Source organism: Leopardus geoffroyi, chromosome A2 (genome assembly GCF_018350155.1).
Source record: "Leopardus geoffroyi isolate Oge1 chromosome A2, O.geoffroyi_Oge1_pat1.0, whole genome shotgun sequence".
NCBI lineage: Eukaryota > Metazoa > Chordata > Mammalia > Carnivora > Felidae > Leopardus > Leopardus geoffroyi.
In genome coordinates, this window is record NC_059331.1 from 151,457,472 (window position 1) to 151,474,265 (window position 16,794).

General features: G+C 40.2%; 1 protein-coding gene across 2 annotated transcripts in view; it reads left to right on the top strand.

Annotated features, from left to right (window-relative positions):
• Positions 1-2,256: 2,256 nt before the first annotated feature.
• NUP205 (nucleoporin 205) overlaps positions 2,257-16,794 on the top strand; it is an 86,124-nt gene continuing 71,586 nt past the window's right edge. The window contains exons 1-6 of one of the 2 annotated variants that reach the window (XM_045495776.1): positions 2,257-2,480; positions 10,261-10,403; positions 11,624-11,795; positions 14,717-14,861; positions 15,247-15,406; positions 15,839-16,067. In XM_045495776.1, the coding sequence (XP_045351732.1) occupies positions 2,453-2,480; positions 10,261-10,403; positions 11,624-11,795; positions 14,717-14,861; positions 15,247-15,406; positions 15,839-16,067 (877 nt within the window). In that variant the 5' untranslated portion in view covers positions 2,257-2,452. The remainder of the gene's footprint in view (positions 2,481-10,260; positions 10,404-11,623; positions 11,796-14,716; positions 14,862-15,246; positions 15,407-15,838; positions 16,068-16,794) is intronic. The other variant, XR_006716570.1, reaches the window with a different exon arrangement.

A 16,794-nucleotide genomic window follows, 5' to 3' on the forward strand; every position in this document is an offset into this window, starting at 1 on the left:
ATTAGTTTTGATTAGAGCAAGTACATAATCTGATTTGTGTATTTGAAAATCAATTTGATGTCCATGAGAGGAGGATGAGATGGAAATCAGGAAGACCCGTGAGAAGGCTATTGCAAAATACAAGTGTAAGGAGCTTGACCCGAATGGAACAATGGCAACAGGGTGCAGAGCAAAGAAAAAGGGTTCCAGAAATATCTATGAGATAGAATGAATAGGATTTGGCCATTGAAGGAAACATACAGAATGACTCCCAGATTTCTGACCCTGGCAACCGACTGGATACAGGTGGCAGAATTTTCAGAGGAAAGTGCTAATTTGAGTTTCAGATTAATTGATTCTGAGATGGCCGTGTGACAATCAGTAGACATGTGAAGTTGACATGCTTGATATACAAATCTGAAGCCCGGGAAAGGGGACTGAACTACAGATTGAAATACAGAATTCAGCAGTGAACAGCTGGTAGTAAGAAGCCATAAGGTTTCCCAGAGAAAGCATGTGGAATAAGGAAACAAGCTTGGGGAATGACAGAAAGAGCTACATCTAATGGGTGAGAGGAGGAAGAGAAGTCCACATAGGAAACATAAAAAGAACTAGAAAGATAGGACGAAAACCAGCAGGTACCCCATAAGTCAAGGAGAAATAGAATTTCTAAGAAACTCTTGAGGTGCCTGGGTGACTTCTGCTTAGGTCATGATCTCATGGTTCTTGGGTTCGAGCCCTGCATCGGGCTCTGTGCTGACAGCTCAGAGCCTGGAGCCTGCTGCGGATTCTGTGTCTCCTTCTCTCTCTGCCCCTCCCTGCCTCACACTGTTGTTTCCCCCTCAAAAATAAACATTAAAGAAACAAAAGAATTTCTAAGAAATTCATAAAAGTGCCCATGGAATTAGTTGACCATCAGTGACCACACTGAGAGCAGTTTGAGGACAGCTATGATGGCAATGTCCCAATATCCCAATTGCTATGGATTGAGGAACCTGTGAAAGAATCCTTGTAAGTGTGATGGTGGGTGGGAGGAGTTGCGGGAAGTTGAAGTGTTTCTTCATCGAAAGCAAAGTGATCTACTTAGAGGGAAGTGTGTGGGCATGCAGGGAGGAGGGGGGTTTGTAATAGTTGTGCTGAGAGAGAAAATCTTTAAATGCCACTTTGCCAAGTTTCTGCTCAATATTTTTCTCACTTTCACGCTAAACTTCGGGAAATATCGCTTTGCCTTTTCATTCTCTCTTCCCCTTCACTCCTTAAAACCACTTTGATGGTAGTCTGGCATCTGTGTCTATATATAAACAATGACTTTCAAACAACTCATCAGTGACTTTTGTGTTCCACCTAATGTACATTGTGTCACTGAATACTATTTGTTCAAAAGAATGAATATGTCTGCTTTGATTGTGTCTACGTTATGTAATTCTGATTTCCAACAGTGAAATAGAAATATAAACTCCTATTTCCTCCCAGCCTCAGTGGAATGCTAGAGGAGTTGACAAACTGAAATTGTAAGGCATGTGGAACATCTCTGAGAGAAGCAGCTATAATTACACCATTTACCTAGCGGGATTGTTTAGGGGATTAAATGAGATGACATAATAATTATTACCTTGTCCAATAATGTCAAATTTGTAATAAACATCTGGCATATGATAGTAAATGGTAACGACTATATTTTAATTTGAAAATTAGCAAACTAAAATTTAATAATTGAAAAAAGATCCAGATATTTGGGGGTGCTGAGGTAGAAAAATATTTGGTATTTATGAGATGATCTGTCTGGAAATTTCTTCAAAAATATATCTTGTGTTAGGGGTGGAGTACAGGAATTGGCCACGTGATTGAAGCTGGGCGTTCGTTATTCTACTTTTGTATACGTTTGAAAATGTCATAATGAAAAGTTATCATTTGTTTCACTTTGATTTGTTTCAGTCTATGCAACTACGTTGACGCAGTCTGCTTGACATATTGAAATGTAATGAAAACCTAGTTTGTAACTGATCAAATAAATGGCTTTTTGAGATTTAGATACCTTGCACCCCACTACACTCCTCAAAGTAAGAGAGAGATGCAAGGAATATTTCATTTGACATAGAGATAATGACTTGAGTTTACGGCTTTTTTAATATCATAAAGAGCCATAATTTCAATAATTAGCCTTCTGTTGCGCTTAAACTTCATTTATCATTAAAAAGAAACTACAAGTCCCAGAGTGCACTGCACGACTAACGTCATATCGAGGACTTCGCGTCTCGGAAAGGGTTGCCCTCGCCTAATTTGAATGAGAATATCGCGGCGAAAATTGACATATGTGACCTAGGGCAGATTTTTAAGTCTTCGTCCGCCGGAGTGTGTCGAGCGTGCCATTCCGAGACAGCGTGGTACCTGTCTGTTCAGGCATAGCTTTGGGCAGCCTCACCCTTTTCTGGGGCTTCCGTGCGGCAGGAGGGCTCCGTTAGTGGCCTCCAAGATGGCGACGCTGTTGGCGGTAAATTCGGGTAAGGGCAACCGGGGCAGAAGGGAAACTGTGGGGCAGGGCAACGTCCGGTTCTTCAGGGAGAGATCCGGACTGTGAGGTTCCTCGCAGTCCAGGCCTCCACTTTGGGATGGTGTCTGCTCTTCCCTCGCTCTGGGCCTAGAGTCCCACCCCTCTCCAGTTTGAATGGCGCGCGTCGGCGCTGCGGCTCCAGTCCTCGAGTTGGGGTTTTAGGGTGGAGGCAAGGAGGCTTGGTCCACTGGAACCCCTCGTTCAGTCTCTTGCGGCCCGGGGTTGAGCCTTGTTCCTTCAACTCCCCACTCCATTTTGTGTCGGTGGCCCGGATTTCGCCAAGATACGCAAGTCTCCGGCAGTGAGGCCGGAGGACCCGAGATAATGATCAGTCAGCAGCGCCGGCTGAAAGCTAGCACCTCAGAAGGCAGCGCAGCCCCTCAGGGATGTTGAGCGGTCCTGTAAGAAGGGAGGATCTTGGATTATGAAGTCTGCAATCTGGAAGGTGGCTGGGGCGGGGGTGCCATGGACTCAGCAGGTGACTCCCAGCTCTGCGCATGTGGCGCGCGCCCCCGTATATCCCTCTGCCTTTGGAGCAGATCTTCTGGGCGGGATAGAATCCAGAAGGTAGTAAAAGGCGCTCCGGAAGATTTGGGGTGGGTTCTCTTGGTGATTCTCAACTTTGGGCGGTACCGCCTCCAGAGTCTTTTGAAAGAGTTGGGTGCATTTTGATTGTCACAATTCCTGGCGCCTAATGGGCGGGGCAAGGATGCCCCAAATCCTGCCCAGGGTAGAGAGGTTCTGAAAGCGGAGAATTTCCTGCCCAGAATGAGGTTAGCTTCTTCGGTTTAATTAAGAGCGTTTCTGTGTGGTAAGTGCTAGTAGAGAATCTCACTCGAGTGAGATTTACTGGGCCCTTTTTCTTTTCCTGTCTGTGCAGTCTTTTTTTTTTTTTTTTTTGGGTGTGTGTGTGGGGGTGCTCGTTCTACTTTCCACAGGGCTGACATCCTTGTAAAGTTGTCTAAATGTGAGTTTTTCAAATCAAACCATTTCAGAAACACGGTCATAAATTATTTTATAATGATGAAGGATTGTGTTTGTTGAGCACCTGGTATGTCCCAGTCACTGTACTATGTATCCTATTTGCATTGTCTCATTTAATGCCTTTTGTACACCTGTGGGGTAGCCGCTGTTAAATACAGATTGGGAAATAAAGGCTTAGGGTGTTTAAGTAATTTCCCCAAGGTTGTACAACAAATGATGGTAAGCTAGTCTTAGGTACTTAAACTACAAGTGCAACCTAATTCATTTTATTACATCAAGTTTATATGTATATGGATGCTGGTAATGAAGTTCTGTTCTTAATATTGCTGTCCCAGTCTCCTACCCAGATGTAATCATAAAAGCAGGGCTTGCATGTTGTATGTGTGGTTATATCCCTTCTTTAGTACATGTCCCAAGTTACTATCAGTAAACGTAAATTATTGAAGAAAGGAAGAAAAGGAGTTACCCACTAATGCAAAGAGTATACATTGTATAATAAGGACTTGTGACAGGGGTGTGTAATTGACGCCATAGAAAAGAAACATTTTTCACAGCCAACAGTCAGAATAAATTATATATATATATATATATATATATATATATATAATGTATATGTATGTATGTATATGCATATATGTATATATAAACAGCCATAGATGTATGAGTGGGATAAACAAAACGTAGTATATACCTGGAATGGGATATTATTTGCCCTTAAAAAGGAAATCCTGTCACATGCTACAACATGGATAAACCCTTGAGGACGTTCTGTTAAGTGAAATAAGCCAGTCACAAAAATAAATACTGTATGATTCCATCTGTATTTGGTATCTAAAGTAGTCAAATCTCACAGAAACAAAGAATGTTAGTTACCTGAGGGAAAGGGGAAATGGAGAGTTGTTAAACGGGTAGAGTTTCAGTTGTGCAAGATAAAAAAGATCTGTACATCTGTTGTATAACAGTGTGAATGCCCTTAACAGTACTGAGCTGCACACTTAAAGATGTTTCAGATTGCAGATTCTGCGTTAGGTGGTTTTTACCCCACATGCGCACGCGTGCGCTCACATACACACGCACACACACACATGTCACACAGACGTAGACAGGGAAAAATAGAGGTTGTAGCGTCTAAGACCTATGCTTGAGTTGCAGCTGCATGATTTACTGGTGTTGTGACCTGCATCCTCCCAGCTGAGTGGTCGTACAGGCTTATCGTAAGCAACCAGGCCTTCCATGGCAGTCTGGTCACCCCCGTCCTGTTCAGAGCAGTGACTAGTTCGGACCTTTTCCATACTCTTGAAATCTGTAACTTCCGTCTGACCCCTCAGCCTCCTAGTCACAAACAAAATAGAAGCCAATAGGCATGAACTCTCTGTTCACCCCCAAGCCTAGAAACCTAGATATATCTGTACCCTTTTTACCCATTTCCCTGTATCTAAGTTAAATCCCACCTTTTATGCCCTTCTCCCTGTTACCCTTCTCTTTCCATTTACCTTCCCTTTTGATCTTTTTTCTTTACCCCCTCTGGCCACTGGCAGTCATTGGCTAGCCCCTTTTGATCTTGATCTCATGCCTCGTTCCAGTTACCGTCCTCTTACTCTTTTTCACAGTTAGACCTTTCAAGATATTTGTCACTATTCACTGGTACCATTTCCATACCCCTTCTTCCTCTACTCACTCTAGTCTCTTCCCGTCCTCCTAAACAGCTCTCAGTAAGGTTAACTTGCTTTTCTGTTTCACTAAGCACTAAGCAGACATTTAAAGTCTTTATCTTGTTTGATCTTTTAGGGTGTAGACCAGCATCCTTAACGTGGGCTAGGGACCTCTGCTTGCTGTGCTGGTTGCCTCCCTTACCTACCCTTGTTTTCTGAACTCTAGCGCTTGGCTTGTTCACTTCTTTGGGAGTGCAGTGTACCCTTTTACCATGGGAACCCGCGCCGTCCTCTCTTCTGGAATGCATGTCTTTACCTTCAGTTAACTCCATTCTTCATCTTCAGATTTTGTCCTAATCATCGCTTACTCAAGGAATCCTTGCCTTCCCTGACCTCCTTGACCAGGTCAGGTTCCTCAATTTCTGTGATCTCTTGCCCTGGGTACCTCTCCTTCATCGCACTTGGCCGCGTTCGACATTACCCTTATGTCTGGCTACATGATTACTGTGTTTGGTGCCTACACTGTAAGCTCACCAGTACCTGGTACATGATAAATGAGTGAATAAATGTGATTTGCTGATGTAAATGATTTACTTACTACATAAGTAGTAATTTGGAAGAATTTATAGCCTCTTTTCATTTGTAATCACAGAACGATATTTATGAAAATTAGCCAACGAAAGACAAACCAATGAAAACTCTTTGTTGCACTTACCTTCTGTGGTGGATTGATGTTAATGACAGACTAAGGATGCCAGTAGACATGAGGCTTTTGGTAGATTTTTGACAGTTAATGGATTCCTCCTTGTCTCCTAAAAGGGGGGCAATTTTTCTCTAGAACTCAGTCAGCTTATAATGGCTAAGTATGTTTAATACAAAGAAATTTATTGGTTCTTCAGAGGTTCTGTTGTATATTAAGTGTTAACTTTTAGAAAAGAGAATGTACTTTTGTCAGCTCTTTGTTAGAATTTTTATTTATTTATTTATTTATTTATTTATTATTTTTTTAACATTTATTTGGGGGGGGGGGAGGGGCAGAGAGCAAGGGAGACACAGAGTCCAAAGCAGGCTCCAGGTTCTGAGCTGCCAGCAGCCAGCCTGACACAGGGCCGGAACCCACAACCATGAGAACATGACCTGAGCTGAAGCCTGATGCTTAACTGACTGAGCCACCCAGGTGCCCCGATTTTTTTTTAATGAAATAATTTATTTTGAGAGAGAGGGAGGGAGTGGCAGAGAGCGTGAGAGAGAGAGTCCCAAGTAGGCTTTGTGCTGTCAGTGTTCTGAGCCCAACATGGGGCCCAAACTCACAAACCATGAGATCGTGAAATGAACTGAAATCAAGAGTTGGATGTTTAACCCACTGAGCCACCCAGGCACCCCTGTCAGAGTTTTTAAATACCTGTGGTAAAGCAGATTTCAAGTTGGCCTAGGAGTCGTTTTTGATACCTTTTTTTTTTTTTTTTTTTTTTACAGATTTTACTTTTAAATATTTCTATACCTAACAGGTGACTCAGACTCACTACCCTGAAATCAAGAGTCACTTACTCAACTGACTGAGCCAACCAGGCACCCCTTGATACCTTTCTTTTGTACCCCGTGCCCATCAGTTACCAGTTCTGGCTCTTCTCACAGGCCTTTTCTTTTGGTTTGACTGCCCTCTTCCTCCTTTAGGTTGCATCACCTTATTAGCGGCTTACCCACCAGTCATCCTTGGTTCCTGACACTCGGTGTTCTACTTAATCCAGCAACCACACCAGTGCCCTGTAGTATGAGTTTTGTGTTGTCACGTACTACTTGAAACTTCTTCTACTTACTAATAGGAAAAATTCCATTTTGGCCTGGAATCTGAGGCTCAAACCTACTCTATCTTTTGCAGGTATCGAGAACTGAGAAAATGATCTCTAGGGGAGTCAGCTAGTCATCAGCCAACTAGTACCTCACTGTGGTCTACAGGATTTAGGGGTTGGGTTCTCGTTTTGGCAGGCCTGAGCTCTTATTTGTTAGTGTATCCAGAGTTGATTGGATCCTAGTAATCGATTTTCTCTAATCAGACTCAGAAAAGATAGATATGTAAACTAGTATTTCAATTTATTGATCTTTAATGGGAAGTGTATCTGCATGGGTACTCATGTTGGTTGGTCAGCACAGCTTTTACTCTAGAAATTTTCATAATAAATGATTTTTTTAATCAGAAGATTGTCAAGAATGGAAGCAAAGCAGGGAGTGGACTGATTACTCTTAATGTGAGGTCTAGACCTGCTGATTCCCATCTCCCACATCCCCACACCGAAGACCTATGGCTTCCTGCCCTCCCCTTCAGATTAGGTTAGGCTAGGTTCTCCCTTTTATATGTTCTCCTAGCAGTTCTCCATCATCTTTTATTATATTGATTATTGTATTTTGAATTCTGTGTTTAATGTCTTCCTCTGTGTCAATCTCTGAGTTCCATGAGGACTGGCATACTGTCTATCTTGCTTGGTCTGTAGTCCCTGGCACATAGGAAGTCCTCAGTAAATACTTGTTGAGTGAATGAATGATGTGGTTTGACCAGTTTAGTCTATTCTTCACCATGCACATTTTCCCCCTTAAAAGAATTTTCCCAATGCATTGTCTTTTTATGACAATATTGCTTATACTACAGTGAACATTTAACACATTTAATTAGGTTGCATTATCATGCCGTCTTACTTCCCTGGTTTGTTTGGATTTGTGCTTTCTCAGAGAGAAGTTAAACATGTTTACAGTTCAGGCTATAGATTAGTTCCACGTTTCTGGAGTGACTGATTGGTTTTGACTAGTTTCCCTTTCAGAGTCTTTATAAACACATATGGACACCATATCTGATTGTTTACAAACAGAAACTTGGGTCTTCAGGGAGTGTTATTCAAACAGTGGGTCTAGGGGCGCCTGGGTGGCGCAGTCGGTTAAGCGTCCGACTTCAGCCAGGTCACGATCTTGCGGTCCGTGGGTTCGAGCCCCGCATCGGGCTCTGGGCTGATGGCTCAGAGCCTGGAGCCTGTTTCCGATTCTGTGTCTCCCTCTCTCTCTGCCCCTCCCCCGTTCATGCTCTGTCTCTCTCTGTCCCAAAAATAAATAAAAACGTTGAGAAAAAAAAAAAAAATCAAACAGTGGGTCTAAAATATATTTCATGAATTTCATAAATTTATTTCATGAATAAAATAACATGATACAAAATATCAGAGTGCATGGATTGAATGAATATTAGTATTTTATATACAACTTTTCAGTTTTATGTAGTTACTGGGTTGAGATATGGAATATTTCTTACCGCGGGTTCTAGTCACAAAAGTTTGAAAGCCGTTACTCTTTAATTCCACTATGGCTCTTTGAATTCTCTTTTACACTTTTGCACCGGCCTTTGAGCCTTAGCTCCTGCTTTCTCTTGGCTGTGCTTTGTTACCCAGATTTTCCCCAAATTGCTGCACAAGTGCAGCCATCCCTTAGAAATTCTTGACCATCATGTTGATCTTTTGAAATTCTTATTTTTTTGTGTCAACAATGATATTCCCTTTTTTGTACTATTGTTATTGAGATTTTTCACTTACGTATGCTCTGTCTCCAGAATTTGATTTTGAGGTTTTTTTAAAAAAATTTTTTGTTAACTTTATTCATTTTTGAGAGACAGAGAGAGACAGAGCATGAGTGGGGAAGGGGCAGAGAGAGAGGGAGACACAGAATCTGAAACAGGCTCCAGGCTCCGAGCTGTCAGCCCAGAGCCCGACGCGAGTCTCGAACTCACGAACTGCGAGATCATGACCTGAGCCGAAGCGGATGCTCAACCAACTGAGCCACCCAGGCGCCCCTGATTTTGAGTTTTTAAAGATCAGATTGTTTCTCCTGTCCCCTATAATATTTTATTGTTTATTTATGGGCTGAAACATTTTTAGATAAGACATTTTTAGATAAGTGAATTTGGCTGAGTTTAGATGAATTTGCCTAGGTATGTCTAGATGTGATCTTAATTTCACTTACCAGATGTGTCAGAAATACCTATATTTATTTCAGACATTTTCATTTTCCACATGTTAGGTATAGAAGTAATATAGTTTAGTAGTTAAGGCACATTCTGATGACAAACTGCCAGGGTTCATAACCCAGGTATCCAGTGTGTCCCTAGGTGAGTTTCTTGCCCCCTCTGCCTCAATTTCCACATCTATAAAACGGAAGAAGACAGAGTGCTGACCTCATAGTGTTCTGAAATAAAATAATCCGTGGAAAGAGCTCAGAGCCATGCTCAGTAGCACATGGCAAAAGCTCAGTATTACTTATATAAATTTACAAAAGTGTTCCATATTTATGTTTTAAAAAAATTTTTTTTAAATGTTTATTTTATTTTTCAGAGAGAAAGAGAGACAGAGTGTGAGCAGAGGAGGGTCAGAGAGAGAGTGAGACACATAATCTAAAGCAGGCCCCAGGCTCTGAGCTGTCAGCACAGAGCCTGACGCGGGGCTCGAACTCACAAACTGTGAGATCATGACCTGAGTTGAAGTCGGACACTTAACTGACCGAGCCACTCAGGTGCCCCTCTGTGTTGTTTTTTAATAGCTAGTGAGTGTCCTAGCCAAAATAAACTGCCTTTTTTTTTTTTTTTTTTTTTTTTTTGAGCTGCTATGTGTTACAAAATCTGATCTTTAGTCCCTACTCCTGCTTTTATTTGGATGATAGGGACTTGTATTTATTGAATGCCTATGATATGCCAGTCACTGTAATGTGTGTTTTACCTAGTTTATCTCATTTAATCCTTTTGCCCCTATGATGTAGATATCATCTAGTGAGGTTATTTCCTTGCTCCATGTCATACAGCTAATAAAGTGGTAAAACCATAGCAGATATTCCACTTTCAAGTTGGGATTTACTTTATGTCGTATTAAGCTAGACAAAATGATGCTTATGTTGTTTTTGAGAAATCTGATATGTGTGCTTGTATATTAATGTTTGGTTTATATGTATAACTCTGCATATTTAAAAGTAGCCATGATGAGTGTGACTGAAATATGTAGACAGTAACCTTATGTTATTTTCCACATGTGTGTTGTATTTGATGCTGGTTTTATCGATTTTTTCTTGAAGCTGCTAGTCTGTGGGGTCCGTACAAAGACATTTGGCAAACAGTGGGAAATGCTCTTTGGAGAAGACAACCTGAAGCTGTCCACCTTCTTGACATGATCTTGAAGAAACACAAACCTGACTTCATCTCACTGTTCAGAAACCCAGTAGGAAATTTTCTTTTTTGCTTCTTGGATATGCTTTTGTACTTGTCCTAGTCCACTGATTCAAGTTTTCTCTAAAACTGTAATTTTTCCTAGGAGCAGTTATTATCTTCTTTTTGTTCTCCATAGAAGTTAATATGTATTTGTCTCTAGCCAGGAGATATCTTAGTAATATTTGAATGCATTTTATAAAGTGTAGTGTATTCCAGAATTGTGAGTGTCCTTGGAATTTCTGACATACAGTTAATATATCTAAGCTCAGTAAGATTGATTATTTTGTTTATTTCCAGGTACACTTTCAACATTTTAACTCTACATAATGTTATGTAAGTTGTGTTAGCTGAACTAATGAATTCCTGTGTGTTTACTCACTGCATCTTGAAATCCCTTTCAACCAAGAAGAGAATACTTCAGTGTAGGGAATTCTTATTTGGAAATTCCTTTCCTTGCTGTTTGATAATTTTCTTTTGTTGACTAACAAGAACCGTTTGTCTTACCAGAAATGACCTTTTGCTTTTTAGCTTTTTTTTTTTTTTTTTCTCTCTTTAGTAGAAAGAGCCCTACCCTGGGAGCCAGTTGAGCTGAGTTCCAGTCTTGGCTCTACCACTAGAGTTGTAGGACAGGGAGGTCACCTGACTTATCTGGGCATCAGCTTTTCCATCTGTTAATAGAGGAGTTGGATTTAAATGTCCTATGTGGCCTTCTTCCAGATGTAAATTTCTAAGACTGTGATCCATCAAATAATTCTATACTATATGTTATTTGTTAACTATCTGAACCAAGTAAGAATTTCTTTGGGAATAAGACTACATTTTACATAATATACTAATAAACTATCACTAGCCCTACTGATTGATTCAACAGTTCCTGTATATATTTGTTATTTCCCTCTTGAAGACCTTATGTTTTTATTTATTAAATGTATAACTGGAAAAGTTCCTTACAGACTTGAAAAATAGTATACTATTTGTGCTTTCTCAAAATTTTGTATTTCAGAGGTTAGCAGGGGCAATTATTGAGAAGGTAGTTATAGCGTAAAGTGCTGGAACGAATAGGAAGTGTTACCTCATAAAGGTCTAATTGTAGATTGTCTGATAAACAGTACTTCTTTTGTCACATTACCAATCTACCTTATCATGAATTAACTTCTCTAGGTAATAATTAAGACCTTGTCTCCAGGATACTATTTCATCACCTGATTTTGTTTATTTTTGCCATTGTAGCCAAAAAATGTCCAACAACACGAAAAGGTTCAGAAAGCCAGTACAGAGGGAGTCGCCATCCAGGGTCAACAGGGGACCCGACTTCTTCCTGAACAGCTCATTAAAGAAGCCTTTATCCTTAGTGACCTTTTTGATATTGGAGAATTGGCAGCTGTTGAGCTTCTCCTCGCCGGTAGGTTGACATTTAATTGACCCTATGGTAAGGGAGGACAGAACTATAAAGTCATTTGCTCAGGATTTATAGTGTTGTATCATTTAGGTTCCAGAGTAGTTTCTAAGGATGCAGTTTTTTCGAAAAGCCATATTCAAAACATCTCCTTTTGTTTATCTTTGACTAATGGGAAGGCTTTAGTGACTGAAGTTGTGAAAGGTAATTTAACTGTTTTAAGATAGGCTTTTACATGGTAATTTACTAGCAAAGAATCATTGGCTCATCTCACAAATTTCATAGCACAAAGAATTTATTGTCATAGAATGAGTAAGAAAGAAAGGTCACTGCTTTTTTGGAGTTTCTTTTTGAGGTGGGGGGGTTCAGATAAGCGAATGGGTTAAAAATAAGAATTTTAATAATACTACTAGGAAGAAAATAAAACAAGGCAATGGGCTATAGAGAGATGGGGGACTGCTAGAGGGCAACTCTAAATAGGGTATTTAGAGAAGACTTCTCTGGGACATATGACCTGAGACCTCCATGATGATAGGGTACTAGAGTTGTTGGTGACCCAGACAGACCAAGCAGCAAGTGCTTGAGGTGAGGCCAAAGGCACACTATAGAATAAAAAGACCACGGATAGAAGGATGCAGGAGCCTCACAAAGACAGGGAGGGTGAGGGAGGGTAAGGAGAGAGCAGGAATTAGATCACATTCAGTCTTGCAGGCAAGGAAAATTATTTGGACTTTATTCTAATTGATTGCGATGGAAAGTTGCTGACAGGGGCTTTAAGCAGAAGAGTTACATAATCCAGAAAAAATTTGAAATTATTTCTCTGGCTGCTATATAGAGAAAAAGTTGAAATTTCCATAAAGTAAGCAATTCATTTTCATTATAGCAGAGGAGCCTTGTGAAGAAGCCTCGTGGGCATTTTTAAAATTTTTTTATTTTTCAAAATTGACATCCAAATCAGTTAGCATATAGTGCAACAGTGATTTCAGGAGTAGATTCCTTAGTGCCCCTTACCCATTTAGCCCATCCCTTCTCCCACAACCCCTCCTGTAATCCTCAGTTTGTTCTCCATATTTATGAGTCTCTTCTGTTTTGTCCCCCTCCCTGTTTTTATATTATTTTTGTTTCCCTTCCCTTGTGTTCATCTGTTTTGTCTCTTAAAGTCCTCATATGAATGAAGTCATATGATGTTTGTCTTTCTCTGACTAATGTCACTTAGCATGATACCCCCCAGTTCCATCCACGTAGTTGCAAATGGCAAGATTTCATTCTTTTTGATTGCCGAGTAATACTCCATTGTATATATACATATATCTATATACCACATCTTCTTTATCCATTCATCCATCGATGGACATTTGGGCTCTTTCCATACTTTGGCTATTGTTGACAGTGCTGCTGTAAACATGGGGGTGCATGTGTCCCTTCGAAACAGCACACCTGTATCCCATGGATAAATGCCTAGTAGTGCAATTGCTGGGTTGCAGGGTAGTTCTATTTTTAGTTTTTTGAGGAACCTCCATACTGTTTTCCAGAGTGGCTGCACCAGCTTGCATTCTCATGGGCATTTTATTTTTTATTTTTTATTTTTTTAAATTTTTTTTTTTTTTTTTTTTTCCAACGTTTATTTATTTTTGGGACAGAGAGAGACAGAGCATGAACGGGGGAGGGGCAGAGAGAGAGGGAGACACAGAATCGGAAACAGGCTCCAGGCTCCGAGCCATCAGCCCAGAGCCCGACGCGGGGCTCGAACTCACGGACCGCGAGATCGTGACCTGGCTGAAGTCGGACGCTTAACCGACTGCGCCACCCAGGCGCCCCTCTCATGGGCATTTTAATTGAAAAAGTTTCATATGTTTAAAGATGTCATGTGGCTTCCAAAATCCTTTTTGACCTAAGGCTGCATTAAAAGTAGTACGGTATTGAGAATGAGGAAGGTAGTTTTTCCATTCTGTGATGGAAATGTTAACTGGATATGCTTGAGTTTTAGTTTAACTCAGAACTTTGATTTAACATTTATTTTATTTTTACCATGGGCCAGGCACTGTGTTAAGGCTTCAGGAAGAGAAGCATGAATAAAACAACTAGTGTGGAGGAGCTCATAGTCTAGTAACTGGGAAAGACATGGGGACAAATAATTATGACACAATTAGGTGCATTAATGCCGGTTTATGCAAGATTTAGTGATGGTCCAGAGGCAAAGAGATTAAACTGAATTGACCTCAGGGTGTACAGAGAAGTCTGCATAAAGATCATGCGGCCTAAGGTAGGTGTTGAAATATGAGTAGGCACATGTCGAGTAGAATAGGTGTGCATTCAGGAGGACGAAGGGTATCCAGGCGCAAGAAATGGCCTGCACAGAAGTGTGAAGCAGTGAAATGAATTTGGGGACGAGAGAGAGTGGACTGATTGTGCTACGGGGAAAAGACAATCTTAGGAAATGAAACTGAAACTAAAAAAGACAAAGTGGAAATTACTCAAAAGAGAGCAGTTAAAACGGTGAGGGAACTGGAAACAGGAAAAGTTAATTTTCAGAGAAAACTTGAGGGGAAGAAACGTCCAAATATTGGAAAGATTTCATGTGAAAGAGGGTAAAATGGGCATTAAACAACGTTGGATTCAGTGGACAGTAGTGAGACCAAAAGATTGTTCCCCAGCACATAGAAATCAGAGATAAAGGTGAGATTGAGCGTTTGGGAAATGGTGAATTCCATTACTGCCAGTGTCCTGGCACAAGTTGGATGGCCTCTTGTAGATGTTAGGGAAGAAGGAAAACAGTAGACAGGTGTTTGAAGTAGAGGACCCTCAGGACCCCTTGAACCCCGAGGTCCTGTGATTTCTTTGAACTGAACATTGGCATAGTCATTTTGGTCTCATCCTAAACACACATGTGTGTATTTACTAAATTGTTTCTCAACTCCCTTTTCTAGGAGAGCACCAACAGCCCCATTTTCCTGGTCTCACCAGAGGACTAGTAGCTGTTCTTTTATACTGGGATGGAAAGCGGTGCATTGCAAATTCCCTGAAAGCCTTGATACAGTCTAGACGAGGAAAGACGTGGACCCTTGAACTCAGGTCTGTTTGCTTCTTAGGATTTCAAGGCTTTATTAAAAATTATCTGAAGATTTATTAATTTATTATTAGAAATAACGTAAATTTCTCCTTCCAGTATGTATAATTTAAGTAAGATATGTAACATAGCCGAGCAATAAATACTTGCTTATTCTGTAAAGAATAACAGATTAAAGCTGCTTTATTTTGTTAATAAAAAAGAAGTATGCTTAGAAGTTTATTGATGCCTAGTTATCTAGAAAGAACTAAAAGAGCTGGGTTATAATTCATCCTGTTTTGTCCAGTAATGTAACATTATTGTCAACAGCATTTGCTATATCTGTAAGGTGAAGAAGTGTATGCATTACTGTTCATTGTAACTTTCTCTATTGATTTCTTTTCGTTACAGTCCAGAGCTGGTTTCCATGACAACACGCTTTACAGATGAACTGATGGAGCAAGGATTGACTTATAAAGTGCTTACTCTGGTGTCACAGATTGATGTGAACAATGAGTTTGAGAAGCTACAGCGGGAGAGAGGTTTGGGCAGTGAAAAACATCGAAAAGAGGCAAGGGTTCACTGAGATCTGTTCATGGGTTGTCTATGTCAGGTCTCGGGCAGAAAAGTCATGACAATTAGAACAATTAGAACATGGGCATAGAAAATTGCTAACGTACGTTAAAATGTGTAGGCATCTGTGTCCAAAATTGGCTTGTAGCTGTTTTCACTTCTTTCTAGTCACTTATATGCTGTTGTAGCTCTTTTCCTGGAATGAACTCTTCAAGAAATTGGTCATCCCATAACAGAGCTTGGAACTTAAAATGAGGAATTAACAGTAGGGTTTGTTTAGAATTCCAGAGGTGACAGGTTAGGGTCACTTGTGGATTCAGATAGATTTATTTAGTTGCTTAGCTTTGGAAAAGGTAGTTTACATTTTTGGAAGAAGACCGGGTTTCACTGTGATTTATGTGTACTAACAATCATACATTTTTCTTTCTAGGTTTCTGATCTTATCAAGGAGTGCAGGCAGTCTCTGGCAGAAAGCCTTTTTGCCTGGGCTTGTCAGTCACCTTTAGGCAAAGATGACACTCTGCTTCTTATTGGACATTTGGAAAAAGTGACAGTTGAGGCTAATGGTTCATTGGATGCAGTGAATCTGGCTCTTCTTATGGCGCTTCTGTACTGCTTTGATATCAGTTTTATAGAACAAAGCACAGAGGAACGAGATGGTATTGGATTTTATACCTATTAATACATTTACTTTTTTAAAAATGAGGTTAAATTATGGAGATAACATTTAAGAAGGGCAGTATTTTAACTAACGTAAGAAATTGTACATTTTATTCCTGTATTTATTCCCGTGTGTGCAGTTCATCCATATTTGAGTATTTACATAAAAGATGACATTTAAAAAATTCCACGCTCTGTTAGATGTCTTTATTGTCCTTTTCAGTTTTGGAATAGGAAAGTGATAAAGATTACGCAATACATGTTCATGAGTTCTCCATGCGTAATTTACGTAATTGCTTGTTTCTTTACATTTTATTCACATTTCAGACCTTTCATGAAAACATTCTAGGGGAGGGTAACTATCATTTTTAGTAATATATCATCTTTGATTTATGTTGTCTCTGAAGTATATAAAATTTTTACTTGGTGACCTTATTCATAATTACTGCTTAGGAAAGAGGATCTCAAAAATGATTCCTGCAGAGGAAGATTATTGCCCTTAGCGTCACAGGTGTTTATAGTTATTCTAACAGTTATCCCCTGTCCACTTTTGACTGTATTGTTGGCATCTTTCAATAGGTAGGTATGTAGGGAGAATAGACCTTTTTTCCACTCATCTTTGGTGGCCATCCTTAGACATTAGGGAAGGCTTATGGAAGGCATAAGTACTCCTTTCCTCCAATTGGATTGTCACACGGTGCTTTGTGCGCCACAAAAAGAGTGGCG